Source organism: Leguminivora glycinivorella, chromosome 18, assembly GCF_023078275.1.
Source record: "Leguminivora glycinivorella isolate SPB_JAAS2020 chromosome 18, LegGlyc_1.1, whole genome shotgun sequence".
Classification (NCBI taxonomy): domain Eukaryota; kingdom Metazoa; phylum Arthropoda; class Insecta; order Lepidoptera; family Tortricidae; genus Leguminivora; species Leguminivora glycinivorella.
In genome coordinates, this window is record NC_062988.1 from 4,947,058 (window position 1) to 4,963,153 (window position 16,096).

The 16,096-nt window shown below is 35.2% G+C and overlaps 1 protein-coding gene across 1 annotated transcript in view; it reads left to right on the top strand.

Annotated features, from left to right (window-relative positions):
- The window catches only part of LOC125236082 (transient receptor potential protein-like), a 101,639-nt gene that overhangs the window by 36,565 nt on the left and 48,978 nt on the right, over nt 1-16,096 (top strand). Inside the window, 1 exon segment of the mRNA XM_048142777.1 lies at nt 9,424-9,568. Within this exon segment, the coding sequence (XP_047998734.1) occupies nt 9,424-9,568 (145 nt within the window).

A 16,096-nucleotide genomic window follows, 5' to 3' on the forward strand; every position in this document is an offset into this window, starting at 1 on the left:
TAGGGATAGGGATAGGGATAGGGATAGGGATAGGGATAGGGATAGGGATAGGGATAGGGATAGGGATAGGGATAGGGATAGGGATAGGGATAGGGATAGGGATAGGGATAGGGATAGGGATAGGGATAGGGATAGGGATAGGGATAGGGATAGAGGTTAGAGGGATACGGATAATCGGTCGGCGGTCTCTTACAATCAATGTGCTCTAAGACGATCGTTGTTTGCTTGCTTGAAGATTACGTTTGCGATAAGTATAAGCAAAATGTAAAAATTTTTAAGGGATAATAGAAAAAAGTACTTTTTACCCACCGATCATAGTGTCGAAATACGGGCTATGTGGGATGTTTATAAAGGTTTCCCCAGCGTATATAGAATTACTTACGCTGTGGTCGATGTGTAATATTTCTACAATCATTGCAAGCAAAAGTATTATGTGCAATCGAAATAATCGCAGATAAATATACCTACAGAGAAACCTAAGGATCCAAATGAAAATCTTAATGAATACTTTTATTACGCGGGCGAAGCCGCGGGTAAAAGCTAGTATATAATATAACTGGTGGACACTTTATTCAATAATACATTGTAAAACACGAAAAAATGGACCAGTTACATTTGCCCCCCCAGTCGAGATTTGCCCCGCTGTATCTTACGTTTTATAAGTTCTATCGAATGTCACAATTGTTTTATCTAATAATATAGGATATTCAAAGTGTTTTTCAATATACTACCCACTTAAGTCGGTAGCAAATAAGCGTCCGGCCAGGCTGATGTTAAACAGGCACCGTAGCCTATAGACGCCTGCAGCTCCAGAGGTGTTATATGTTCGTTGCCGGCCCCAACATTCTTCGCACCTAATCATCGTCAATAAACTAAACCTAAAAGTACATACTTAAAAAAAAAAAAACACACACACACACACACACACACCTACAACTCAAAAACACCCTGCAAGTCGCCACCAACAGGCAGCGTGCCCAAAAGGCTCTAGCCGCATTGCCTCGCTGAATGGCGATGCTTATTCTCTGAGCAAAATACTGGCCAGCCCTTTTGTCACCCGTCACACCTACCAAACGAGACGCCAAATCTTTATAGAGGCCTACACACCTAATTACAACTGATATAAATATTCACGCGATTTAGTTTCTTATTAAAGTTTTTTTTTCGTATGAAAATAATTTTCCTATCTGCGTGGTCGAATTGAAATTGTAGGAGTCACAAATTGTATTAACTAATTTTACAGCATAACCCACCAACTTTAGTCACTCACTGTAGTGCCTAAAATACACGCGTGGGTTCCACACACTTGTTTTTATTCCCCTAATTGGAGCTACTCTAATGTAAATCAGCTGGCACGTGTGTGTACTAGCCGTACGGTTTCCGATTGCCTAACTTTGCCGAACTCCGTCCGGCAACCCGTAACTTTTTGCTGCCGTAATGTCAAATTGGTCCATTCAAGTCATAGATTGTAGATACCTCTGGATGACGGGTGACGTCATCATGGCACCACTTTCCATTACTACTGACTGATAGCCAGTGGTATCAGCATGGTCGCATGAAATAGGCTATCACGTCGGTGCATCCTTTTCAAACTTTCAAAGATTGTGTCCCACACTGGTGTGATACGTTCGGATTTGATCACCAGAATTCACATATTTTCATCAAGTTGGACGGAAAAAGCGGTACCACGGTACTAGTTTTTAATACCGAATGGAGTAGCTATATCTGTTTGAATATATCTACTTATAAGGTATGCTTCAGGAGAATGTACTTACAGGTTGACATAACATCCCGCTTAAAACCTTCCGTCTTTATTTTTTCCATGTCTATGATTGAAGTTATCTCAGGACTAACTTCATATTCGTATAAGTATAATAATGGCTTTCTGCTACCAGGGCACTTTGCCAATGTCAAGTAAATTACAGAGATATATAAAACAGTATAGGTAGTTTTTTTGCGAACGAGGCCTTCGCGATGCACTGGAGGATAGCTGGAGCAGCAGTACAAAGCATGATGGCGGCCGGGACCACGAACTGCCGAGTGATGTCCGTAGAATTGGTTATTCGTATCTCCAAAAGAATTCTTCATTAAATGCACTCTTTGCGCAGGCTATTCACTGCATAATATCCTATCAAACTTATACATTAAACAGCAGAATGCAAAAATAAAAAAATATAATCGGAGGACGATCCGCCATGTTCCACGGGTCAAGCGAAAGTCCAGGACTAACTTCAGTAATTAGTGTTGTATTGTACCTTTCAATGGTTTCAAAGATGATTGGAGGTTGTCTTAATCTGTCAATCGGGAAACGAAAACTTCGGTCTATTGTAATTTTAATCTTAGTATTGAAATGTTTCTATCGTATAGTATTTCGTATTACTTAGGTTAGGTCTCAACAGAGTCTAAAATATAAGTAAATAAAAGTTATATAATTCACACCTCGGACACTGGCGATCAAATATATGAAAGAGGCGCGTTCCTAGCACATAGTCTGAGCTCGTGTATTCGAACGCGTACTATGCTTGTATGAGTGAAATATGACAGGTCGACTGTTCGCATTTTTGACAGGCGGTAACTGTGAGGTAACCGAGAGGGGGTGGGCCACAGAACTTAATTTAGATAGAAGAAACAAATTCATATATTTGTATAGGGGCCGAGCGTGTCAAATTTTGTACTGAAGTTGATTCTTGCCTGTAATTTTAAATATGTCTCTTGATTGTTCATAATTTTTGTGTTGTTGCAATTGAATATCACGTAACGAGGCATTTTTTATGTTTTGGTTGACTTCAACTTACAAAAATTGACGCCCGAAAGCTGCAAGCTGCGAGTAAAGACGGACAACTCAGTGGATTTCACTGAGTTCATTTGACACGCTAAGTAGATACGTTTGCTTGATCTATGGTATATATGACATCTGTGGGGTGGGCGGCACTTTCAGGGGGAGCGGGAGTGGCCATACTGTACAATAGTACTCTTTATTACACTGTGCCTAATTGTTAAATTCTAATTTTCATTTTTATAGAAAAAAATGTACCTACATCATTTTGAACTTTGCTTTACTAGTTCCGGAGCTCAAATAATTTCACACCTGAAATATATTTTCACAGTTTATTCCTAGTCATACTTGTTATGGAGAATTTTTGACCAAAAGCTGCACTTTTAGATGGAAGCAAGCCGCTTTGCATGGTGATAGTAGACATCATAGTAAACGATTTTTTCCGAGGATATCGAAATTTCATCCCTTAGGAAGCCGAGCGCAGCGAGGTGTTTTATGAAAATGAAAAAAATTCTATCTTTTTATCATATGGTCCTATTTTGACAAATCGTATCTCAAATGAAAGATATTGATTAGTGCAACTTAAAAAAAAATTTAAAAAAAAATTGTTCAGAAAAAGTAACAAAAAAATTGAAAAATGTAAATTTACGTATCGCATTAAACAACTTCAAAGAATGAATGACAAAATGTACAATATCGATGTACGAGTTGTTTTATATCAAAGACAGATAAATTCATAATTGAAAACTAAAAACCGCATCGAAATCGGATCAGTAGTTTTTAAGGTACAAGTTGCCAAAGTTGGAAAAGTTTAGTTTATATGATCACTTTGCAATTCCTTTGCCAGAAAGTCAGAAATAATCTATTTTTCTTAGACATAAAAGTACACAGTGACAGTACACATCAAAATAAAAGTTTTTTTCTCGAGGATATCATAATTTAAGCCCTTAGAAGGACGAGCGTAGTGAGGACTATTAAAAACTGTTAAAAAAAAATCTATTATTTTTGTGCTTTGTCCGATTTTGACAAAAAATATATCAATTGAAAGGTATTGTTTAATGTAACCGAAAAAAAATTAAAAAAAAAATTGCTAAAAAAGTGTAAGAAAAAATTTAAAAAAACTAAAATTTTCGTATCACGCTGAATAACTGCTAAGAACGACAGATAAGATGTACAATGTCGATATATGAGTTTTTAAAATCAAAGACAAATAAATTCATAATTATAAACTGAAAACCGAATCGAAATCGGATCAGTAGTTTTTAAGATACAAGTTGCCAAAGTTGGCTTAGTTTGTTTATATGGTCGCTTTTAAATTATTCAGCCAAAAAGTCAGAAATAATATATTTTTCTTACAGCTAAGAGTATGCATTGATAGAAGACATCACAATAAATGATTTTCGCTGAGTATATAAAAAATTCATCCCTTAGGAATCCGAGCGTAGCGAGGTCTGCAACGAAAAACAACAAAAAAACAAGTTTTGTTTTTGGGTGGTCTGATTTTTACAAAACGACACACGTTTTGTTGCAGTTGAAAGAAATTAATTTATGTAACATAAAAAAAAACTTGTTTTTTTGTAGTTTTTCGTTGCAGACCTCGCTACGCTCGGATTCCTAAGGGATGAAATTTTTATATCCTCAGCGAAAATCATTTATTATGATGTCTTCTATCAATGCATACTCTTAGCTGTAAGAAAAATATATTATTTCTGACTTTTTGGCTGAATAATTTAAAAGCGACCATATAAACAAACTAAGCCAACTTTGGCAACTTGTATCTTAAAAACTACTGATCAGATTTCGATTCGGTTTTCAGTTTATAATTATGAATTTATTTGTCTTTGATTTTAAAAACTCATATATCGATATTGTATGTCTTATCTGCCGTTCTTAGCAGTTATTCAGCGTGATACGAAAATTTAAGTTTTTTTTTAATTTTTTCTTACACGTTTTTAGCAATTTTTTTTTTAATTTTTTTTTCGATTACATTAAACAATACCTTTCAATTGACACATTTTTTGTCAAAATCGGACAAAGCATAAAAATAATAGAATTTTTTTTAACAGTTTTTAATAGTCCTCACTACGCTCGTCCTTCTAAGGGCTTAAATTATGATATCCTCGAGAAAAAAACTTTTATTTTGATGTGTACTGTCACTGTGTACTTTTATGTCTAAGAAAAATAGATTATTTCTGACTTTCTGGCAAAGGAATTGCAAAGTGATCATATAAACTAAACTTTTCCAACTTTGGCAACTTGTACCTTAAAAACTACTGATCCGATTTCGATGCGGTTTTTAGTTTTCAATTATGAATTTATCTGTCTTTGATATAAAACAACTCGTACATCGATATTGTACATTTTGTCATTCATTCTTTGAAGTTGTTTAATGCGATACGTAAATTTACATTTTTCAATTTTTTTGTTACTTTTTCTGAACAATATTTTTTTTTTATTTTTTTTTTAAGTTGCACTAATCAATATCTTTCATTTGAGATACGATTTGTCAAAATCGGACCATATGATAAAAAGATAGAATTTTTTTCATTTTCATAAAACACCTCGCTGCGCTCGGCTTCCTAAGGGATGAAATTTCGATATCCTCGGAAAAAATCGTTTACTATGATGTCTACTATCACCATGCAAAGCGGCTTGCTTCCATCTAAAAGTGCAGCTTTTTTTAGGGTTCCGTAGTCAACTAGGAACCCTTATAGTTTCGCCATGTCTGTCTGTCCGTCCGTCCGTCCGTCCGTCCGTCCGTCCGTCCGTCCGTCCGTCCGTCCGCGGATAATCTCAGTAACCGTAAGCACTAGAAAGCTGAAATTTGGTACCAATATGTATATCAATCACGCCAACAAAGTGCAAAAATAAAAAATGGAAAAAAATGTTTTATTAGGGTACCCCCCCCCTAAGATAGGAAGATGATCTGCTGCGCCGACCCCAAATAATGGGAAAAAGGCAAGGGAATGATGATGATGATGACCCCCCCCTACATGTAAAGTGGGGGCTGATATTTTTTTTCATTCCAACCCCAACGTGTGATATATTGTTGGATAGGTATTTAAAAATGAATAACGGTTTACTAAGATCGTTTTTTAATAATTTTAATATTTTCGGAAATAATCGCTCCTAAAGGAAAAAAAAGTGCGTCCCCCCCCCTCTAACTTTTGAACCATATGTTTAAAAAATATGAAAAAAATCACAAAAATAGAACTTTATAAAGACTTTCTAGGAAAATTGTTTCGAACTTGATAGGTTCAGTAGTTTTTGAGAAAAATACGAAAAACTACGGAACCCTACACTGAGCGTGGCCCGACACGCTCTTGGCCGGTTTTTTTTCATAACTAGTATGACTATCCATTTAGTGAAAGATAATATTTTTAAGAAATTGACTGCCTACGAAATATTCAAACACACAATTTTATGGCCGGATAAGTTTTGTTAACTTCTGTTATATACCGTGTTTTTATTGAATTCCGTTAACTTCGGTATATTCCTTTGTCGTCAGTTTTTTTTATTCCTATTTTTTTCTAAATACACCATACACATATGTTAAATCAATTTCTGTTGAGAAACGGGCTTTGTGTGTTCGATATTATGAGATTGATATGTCATAGTTTTGACACTTACTTAGTAGAGTTCATTGTAAACGTTATAATGTAACATCTATCGCAGGTGTATGTATTTTTTTTTTTTTTTTTGAAAAAAATACGAATTTAAGAAAACTAACTATGCCATTCTATGTCCTATAATGGACCTAACTATATGCCGATGTTAACGTAATTCAATAAAAACTCGGTGTATAAATAAATATATAAATATTGGGGACACCTTACACAGATCAACTTAGCCCCAAACTAAACAAAGCTTGTACTATGGGTGCTAAGCGACGATAAACATACCTACTTAAATAGATAAATACATACTTATATACATAGAAAACATCCATGACTCAAATATCTGTGCTCATCACACAAATAAATGCCCTTACCGGGATTCGAACCCAGGACCGCGGCTCAGCAGGCAGGGTCACTACCGACTGAGCCAGACCGGTCGTCGAAAGCGTCGTATAAAAGCTATAAATATTAAAGTCATTAAAAATAGAAACTGGAAAGTAGCTAAAGAAAGTTGGCAAAACGATATAAAAATATGCTGAAAGTTAAAACTTACACTACATCTACCAAACTTATTAATAGATCCTGACGTCAACGTTGACTTCTTACTTTTCTTAGAATGGTGCAAACTACCTCTAAACTAGGTTAAATGTTCGACAGAGCAAATTAAAAGGGTTCCCCGTAAACGTATAACATTCTTAAAACTTACTTTATATATGCTAGACGTTTTATGTTAGTATTTTTTTAACACATGATAGTCACAATATTAAAATAATTAACTTTAGCAATAAAAAGATTCCATGTATTGGAACGCGACAAAAAAATTAATTAAATCTCGTAAAAAAATCATACATTACATCAGAGGTCATGTCAAAATTGAGGTTTAAATGCCAAAGTTCGGCGGGAATACGGCCGAGTCAGCGTGCCAGTTACGTTAAGTGGTACGTAAAAGAGGTACTAGAATCTGTTCAATGAATCCGTTTTAATCACATAAACAGGGCATGTTTTTACGTGCTTTTCTCAAAATACAATGTAAAAAAATAATGTTTCAAGGTTTAATATTTTATAAAAACCGAGTTACTTTCAGGCTAGGCCTAAAAATATCTAATCAAAAATTAGGACTTTATAGTCCTCTCGAGTTGTATGTTAGCCCAAAACACGATACTTCCCAGCCCATTTTAAGGAACGTAAAGACAATATTTCATTGCATGTTTGAGAAAAGACCGTTCCTGTAACAGTAGGATGAGATTGTTGACATCTTGCGCGACGTACGTCACGCCATATAAATAGGTCATTAAACAAGATTCTACAGATTGTAAGTATTTGTAAGAGGTCACCTGTGGGAGGGTGATGGTTCAAAACAAAACGTCTATATAATGTAACACCCGTGCATTGTTGCACACGTTGTTGCTATAGTTCTGGTAACCGGAGTGTTTTTAGGAAAATTGGAACATTTGGAGTTACTTTGATGGTGATTGACCTGCTGATTATTAACTGAAACTATTCATGTAACTTCATCGATTCATCGAAATAAATAACGAAAAATGTGTGTTCCGAGTAATTTTTATTTATTTTCCTTTATGTATTTTCTATATATTATACACCGTGTTTTTTTTGTTTTCCGTTAAATTCGACACATAGCTAGGCTCATTACCAGGAACCAGCCTGTATATCACTTTTAGTTAAATTTTCAAAAAAAATTTTTCGTCATTTTCATAGGTGTCCAATACATAATAAATGAATTTATTAGTGTGAGAGACCCTTAATAATAACATTCACATAACTGTCAAGTGATTGACGGCACATATCAAAACAAATAACATTAGAAATTGGTAAAGGCTGTCACACACGTGTTCAGTAATTATCTTTATTTTTTTATAATTTTTTATAATTTATAATAACTCGATAACCGTAAGAGTTAAGACGCTACTTTCTTAGAGAAATTAATTCTATTTGATCTAAAAAACCTTCCCTTAAAGTTAACGGAATTCAATAAAAACATGGTGTACAGCATTTCCTGAGAGGTGATAACATTTTACCTAATTAAACTACTGATATGTTACCGTGGCATACATAATATTAAAAAACTAGCGTGACATATTTATTATTTCCCCCTAATGTTGATCGTACGTCCCCATTCCTTTCCACAGTATCCCAAAATGATGACATCTTTAACTTCCACTATCTTAACAACTAAGGAACAATAGTTATTTGTTATACAAGGGAGCAAAGTTGTATTTTAACCTAGTGTGGAATTGCAACACGAACTAGCGAATGGATTCTAGGGTTGAACTACGAGCTAGCGAATGGATTCTATGGTTGAACGAGTTGAGCGAGTGGTTCGAAAATAGAATCCTGAGCAAAGCGAGTAGTTCAAAAATAGAATCCTGAGCGTAGAGAGTATTTCAATACACACGAGGTAAAATAACTTTTCTCAAACATGCAATGAAATATTGTCTTTACGTTCCTTAAAATGGGCTGGGAAGTATCGCTTTTTGGGCGCAACAACTCGAGAGGACTGTAAAGGGATTTCATATTATTTTTTAGGCCTAGGCCTGCAAAGTAATTCTTTTTTTATAAAATATTGTCCTTTAGAGCATTTTTTTTTATTTCATTGTATGTTTGAGAAAAGCACTATACATGCCTCGGCGTGAAAACGGATTCCCGGCCTCGTATCTCTATCCGGCCTCGCTCGCACGCTCGCTCGGCCGTATATGCCCACTTGGCCGGAAATCCTCATTTTCCCGGCCTCTGATGTAATGTACTATTACGTTCGCATCACATGATTTGTTAAGACAATTTAGTCACAGGGAGAAAATTGTCCTGTCTGGGACATGCCTTTACAAGAGATTATATTTAAAAAAGTAACTAATGACACGTTCGGATTTCAAATATTCTTTACACTCTTGTGGATAAAATGCGATTTTGCTATCTGTTTTCAAAGAATAAAAAAGTCCTTTCCGAGACAGTGAGGTGAAAATCAAATTATTTCATTAACTTATTTTTCATTTGTTTTCACTATCTTGTTCACAGACTCATCGACCAATACACCGGCAGTCCAGAGCTCTTCGATATCAACTGCGTGGACCCCCTCAACCGATCAGCACTCATAGCAGCAATCGAGAATGAAAACATCGAATTAATAAAACTGCTTCTAAACTCTGGGATCAAAGTCAAGGTCAGTGTTAAATGAAGTCGTCGAGAGACTTGAAGGCTTTATTAGTTATTTGTTTTGCAAGGGGGTAAAGTTGTTGTTTAACTGCACGAGCCAATATTGATACCCGAGCAAGATTCTTGAGCGTCGCGTTAAATAAACTTTGCCACCGAGTGAAACACAAAATTTTTCACCGCACCAACGCGAACAAAATACAGCTACATATAAAACATCAAACTAAATCAAATCTATCAATCTATTTAATATTCATGATTCAAAATCAAGGTAAATTCTACCAGCCAGATTAAGGCATCAAGTTAAAAGTATGAAATTACTTTTCACTCTTGTGGATAAAATACAATTTAATTTTGCTATCTGTTTTCGAAGCCATTACAAGTTGGTGTGGTGAAAACTCCTCTTTTGACGGAGTGGGAATGCAGTTACGCACGATTTGTGGGACTTGTCGTTTCTTTCCCCTCCCCTAGACACACGCACATCGTGCGTAACTGCATTCCCACTCAGTCAAAAGAAAAGGCCTATCGAACGCTACGCAACGAGCGTTCACTAAGGCCTAACATTATAAATAGGTAATGCTCAGGCTTTAATTTCTTCAATTTTAATATTACATATTTACATATGTAGGTATACGGAAACTTATTTATCTTGATATCTTTTAAGATTATTGCAGACATGTCGTACTGAAGTAATTTTTTACACTCGTGTAAACTTTAGGTACATGGTTATATTTCTACCCGCACGAGTTTCATTACTTTCATTAGGATCAAAGAACAGTTATTTATTCCCTTGTTTCTTTTAAAAGCTTTTTTTAATAAATGAATATTGAAAAGAAAGGAGTTCCGAAATTCCTACACGGCAAAGGTTAATTTGTATGATTGACTGAAGACTTGAAAAACGGTTATCCTTGACGTCCTATATGAAGCAAAAACCTCTATTATCAGACCAATATATTCATTACATTGTAATTAAAGTAACTTTTTGAAGCATAGACATAGACATAGATAGAATGGCTTTATTTAATATCACAGTGTTACAATGTTAAAATTAAAATAATTAGGTCAAACATGGATATTAAAAAGGGCCGCGACTCAGCATAATGTTGCAGTAATTTTTACTGCAACAGATAGTATAGACAGATAAAGTCTAAGAAAAAAACGTACCTCTAAACCATACCGAAAACGGTGACCTAGATGGCGATACACCTTTGGGGAACGCTCGGCTAGATGGCGCTAATATTAATATTTGACATTTTAACACATTGAGCTAAGAATAGGAGCTAAATTGTCAAAACTGAGGTTCAAAAGTTTTAAGCTTGTGTCGAGAGATGGCTGTCTATGCACTGTGATTACACATTTTACTTTGACAGTAACTCTCTACTCGATCGTCTTTGTCTATGCGGACTGCAACCAAGTATTATATAAATTATTTTGTGGTCTGGCCGTTTCGGTAATGTCATAAGTATGATATTAGGAAATACTTAAAATGTAATACAGTTCAATTGTACATTAAGTACTGAGCGAGTGTGATAAAAAAGCCACAAACTTTTATGAAATGCGTCTTTTATCTTTAGAAAACCGTACCATAACACATACACACATACAATCACGCCTGTATCCCATAAAGGGGTAAGCAGAGCACATGAAACTACTAAAGCTTCAGTGCCACTCTTGGCAAATAAGGGGTTGAAAGAAAAAAACTGTGACATTGCAGTACAGGTTGCCAGCCTCTCGCCTACGCCACAATTTAACCCATATCCCACAGTCGCCTTCTACGACACCCACGGGAAGAAAGGGGGTGGTGAAATTCTTAACCCGTCACCACACAGGCAACATCCATTACATTCCATTAAATATATAATTTTGTAAAAATAACAATAATAACGAAACAAGTCACAGTAACACCGAAATTAAGTGCAATTACGCAACTCCATTCGTAACGAAAAAATACTGTTGTTACTGACAGTTTTCTTTTTACGCGAGTTTTTTCCTTCTCTTAATAAACTTAGCTTTACCGCTGAACGGCCACTGGCTACTATAGTTATAACCTCATATGTTGACATGTAATCAAGTGAGCCAAAGTTTTTGGCATTATTATGATCTTTTTGACTCAATTAAACACCGTTGCATACAATACTTTTTCTACAACCATGCACTTAGTTTTTAATAGTTTTCTATATTAACTTTCGTGAAGTTCACACTGTTTCCTGTATTTCGACGCAAAGGTTTGCATTGCCGGCGCTCGAGCCAGCTGCCCAAAGCCATCCCCTCACCAGCTTCCCCGCACGTGCGCAGTAACATTACAATAATGCGTTGATGGTTACAGAGCCAAACAATGCGTTTTCAATTTTTTCGTTACTGCGTGCGTGCGCCGGAAGCTGGCGGGGCTGGCTTTGGGGAATAGATTTTTATGTATGGTTTTAAAGATCTATACACGACCCTATAAATGACTAATAACACTTCGGGAGGAGATAAAATCAATTATGAATCCTACTAAATTGTAAATAGGTAAATTAATTTTTATTAAGCAGAAACGTCTGCTAACGATTCTAAACATTTTTAAACATTTTTAAAAATGGTGCGGGTTCAAGTCCCGCCGGAAGCGTAAAATTTCCATTTTTTCCTTTAATATAAAAATGTAAATAGGTAACTTCGAAATACCTCTATGTTATGACAATTCAAGAAATGATTTTTCCTAGACGTCTATCTTTCAAAATAATACCACAAAAAGGGTAAGAAGTAAGAAAAAAGCACGAATAGATACGCATGTAACCCTCGGGAAATCAGCGCGGCGGAGCGGTTGATCACATCTGTTGATATTTACATAATACTGTAGGTAACTTACCATTTTTAGGGTTCATTGCCGAAAGACATACGTTTGGCAGAGGTAGGTAGGTACTATTTTAAAGGTATAGGTACGGATTATGTTGGTCCGACCAAGTAACTTTTTTTTTTTTTATTATAAGTCCCCTGATGGTAATCGATTACTGCCGCCCATAAACGCCCAAAACACCAGAAGGGTTGGAGATGCGTTGCCAGCCTTTATGATGAGTGTAGGTACCTTCTATTCCAAGAACCTATCTAATTTAAAATAAAACTTATGAAAATAATCACCTGATTTTCATTCGGATGTACCATTCCGTATTTTTTTGTTGTTGGGTCGATCACAAAGTTATAGGCCCATACACATATGTGAGTGTGCACGGGAAAACGTACCACTTTGTCGATTGCTATAAAGCCGCTTTGTCAGTTTTTTCATATAAAGATACAGGTAGATTTCGCCTTAATGGTAAACAACAAAGTGGGACGTTTTACTAAACACACTCACATATGTGCATTAAGATTTTTCATTTAAAGATCAAGTAAGCTACACAATCCCGTCAGCGTAAAAATAATGAGCAAAAGTAACAAAAAAATATAACATCATAAAAATGGCACAAAAAATCTTCGATTCATTGATAAAATCTCCATGCACTTTTTCAGTTCATTGTACGTTTACAAACTTGTGAATAAATTTCAATAATTTCAACAAGCACACATCATACTCTCACGACCAAAGAATCTACCTGTGACAAACTCATTTTTACATAAAATTAAATTCTTCAACGTCTCGGTTGTTTATTGTGTTATAAGGAAGCCCGTGTCGTGAATTTGTTCCAATTTCATCTAATTAGGTTACAGGAACGCTACAGTTCCGAGTAATTCAAACATGGTGGTAATATAGCATACGTGGTATTTCTCCATACATACAAGACTTGGTACGAATAGATTTCGAAAAAGAGATCGTCACACTTTCGATTTCGCACTGCGTCCGATCAAAATCCGGTCCGGACCCGCGAAAATATTATCCGTATTAGCTGAACTATTGGTATGGCTACATGGGTATAGACTACATATTATAATATGTATTATAAAGTCTTTAGGAATAAATACATCATTATGGAATAAAAAAACAGATTGCTTTTTTGTTAAACAAAAAACTCGTTTAATTATTTTTATTCAATTGTCAACTGAGCGGTACTTGATCGCGTTTAAATATGTTCAATTTATATTAATCAACTAGAATTTATTTAAATGCATAATTAAAATATTTAAACATATTTAATCACTATAATTGTTTATTTTATAATTTTTAATAAATTATCAATTCATGCGTAGAACACGACCTTTGAACCTGAAAAGACAATTTTGTGAACCGTCGGTTTTCCAAACCATAAGATTTATATTTAACGTGTTTTCCTCGTACAAAAACGTACGTTTATTTGATATAATTTAGCAATATTCAGATACTTTATTATGAAATTTTGAACATTTGTTGTAGAAATATCAATATGGGACTTGTACCGTCAAGGTCTTAAGTATAGTTGGGGACAAGGTGCCAAAAATATGAATCCATAACATAACCTTAACGTATAAACAATAAAGACGTGTATATATATTATAGGCACTTTGTCCGTATCTTAATTCTCTCTCCCTCGTATCTATTAGTCTCTAATATCTCTCTTATGTTAGGGAATTGCAAGGAAAATGTATTTTTGTCAATAAGGACTAACCCTTATCTTACCTTATGGGAAGTGGCGTCGGAGCTAAAAAAGCCTATTAAGCCGACTGGCCCCGTAGCCGAATAGCACAAACTCTCACGTAACGAAACTGTCGTAAATATCTATCTCTATCGCTCTTGCGTATTGGCGCGACAGAGCCAGAATACCTTTCGCGGCGTTTCAAAAACATAAATATTGATCAAAAACATAAATATGAAATGAGAGCCAAGTTCAATAATGTTTGACCTATATGCCTTGGTTGTTGACTTCAACGACAAAAGAAGTGAGATCTAAATGGGTGCCAAGTTCAATGGTCCGTCCTGAAATTTATTTATAACAACATAAATAGTTATTTGTTTTACAAGGGGGCAAAGTAGTTGTTTAACCCCACGTGCCAATATTGATACCTGAGCAAGCGAAAGATTCCAATATTGAACCGCGAGCGTAGCTAGTGGTTCAAAAAGTGGAATCTTGAGCATTGCGAGGGTATCAAGGCACGAAGGTTAAACAGACTACAAAACATCAAAATAAATCAAATCCATCAATTTATTCAATATTTATGATTCAAAATCATCATTTATATGTAAAATCTAGCAGCCAGATTAAGACATCGAGTTAAAATTTGTATGAAATTACTTTGCCCCTTGTGGATAAAATGCAATTTTGCTATCTATCTAGCTATCTGTTTACCAGTTGGTGTGGTGAAAATATAATTTCTTCTTATTACTTAGGATAATATATTGTAGCCTGAGGTCGGACTTGGCTAGTTTTCATATAATTACACAAACAACAAGATCAAACTTGTTAAAAGATATTTGATTGAATCAGCCAAACGTATGTTTAAAACAATATGTGTCATGTTGCTTTTATAAAATCGACTTGTTGATTCAAATGACAAGTAACTTGTAGATTGTACTACCAAGTACTACTTACACTTAACAAAATCTAACTTGTTGTTTGAACCAAATGCTATTTTAACCAAAAGACTTGTCGAACGAACATAAAAACTGGTTGTTTTTTCTCTCAGTGAATTGCTGAGAGTGGCACTGAAACTTGAGCAGTTTCATGTACTCCACCTACTTTGACAAAACACATCAACAAAATTATCAATAATCTAAAAAAGTTCAACAACACCTAAAGAATGATTTACCACAGCTTCAAGGTGAATGGTGTAACTAAACCTCCGCTCACCTTTACTTATTTACTTACTTACTTGACTAACCAACAGTATAGTTAACCCCCCTTTAAATATACCCCGTAAATTTGGCCTTGTGATCGTCTAGCGTGAATAAGTAGAACCCTTCGATGTGAACCGCGATAACCTAGATCCTTTAATGAGTATCAGCTGTATTTTTGACTAATATTTAAAATTTTATTTATTTATATTTTAAAGAAGAATAAAGGTTATTGTAGCATAATAATATAGTGTTATAGAAGAGTATTTTATCAGATTTAGGCCTAGAAAGTTATATGTGAGAAAATTAATGACCTAATGAAGAAAATTTTTAGAATAGAAGTTAGTGAGTGAAACATACATGAAATAAATATTAAAAAATATTTTGGTAATCATCCGCTACGCCTTATTAGTGGTCCCGGCTTGGGCAAGGGCTTGCGATACGGTATGGGACCCCTGACCCGACCAAACCACTTTATCAGGAACCTAAGCAAGTAAGCCAGAAGGGCTATCTATCTACGAACTAACCCCTTTTTTGTTTTGTTTCTGTTTCCCTAGCTAAACCCCCCTTTTCCCCAATACTGCTAATAGACCATAACTTCTCGATCTTTCTAATGTTTTATCGAAACACCGAGCAGTTGCTAACTTTTATAAGAACTAAGCAAGTCTACTAACTTTTCTAAGCTTTTGACTTTCCATCAGTGGACGGCGCTCGCATGCCACTGGGCCCTATAACAAACCTATGCTTTTTATTCCAAAGAATAGTTTGTTTCCCTAACCAACTTGATAGAATTTACCTTGAAAACTAGTTAGCAACACTAAG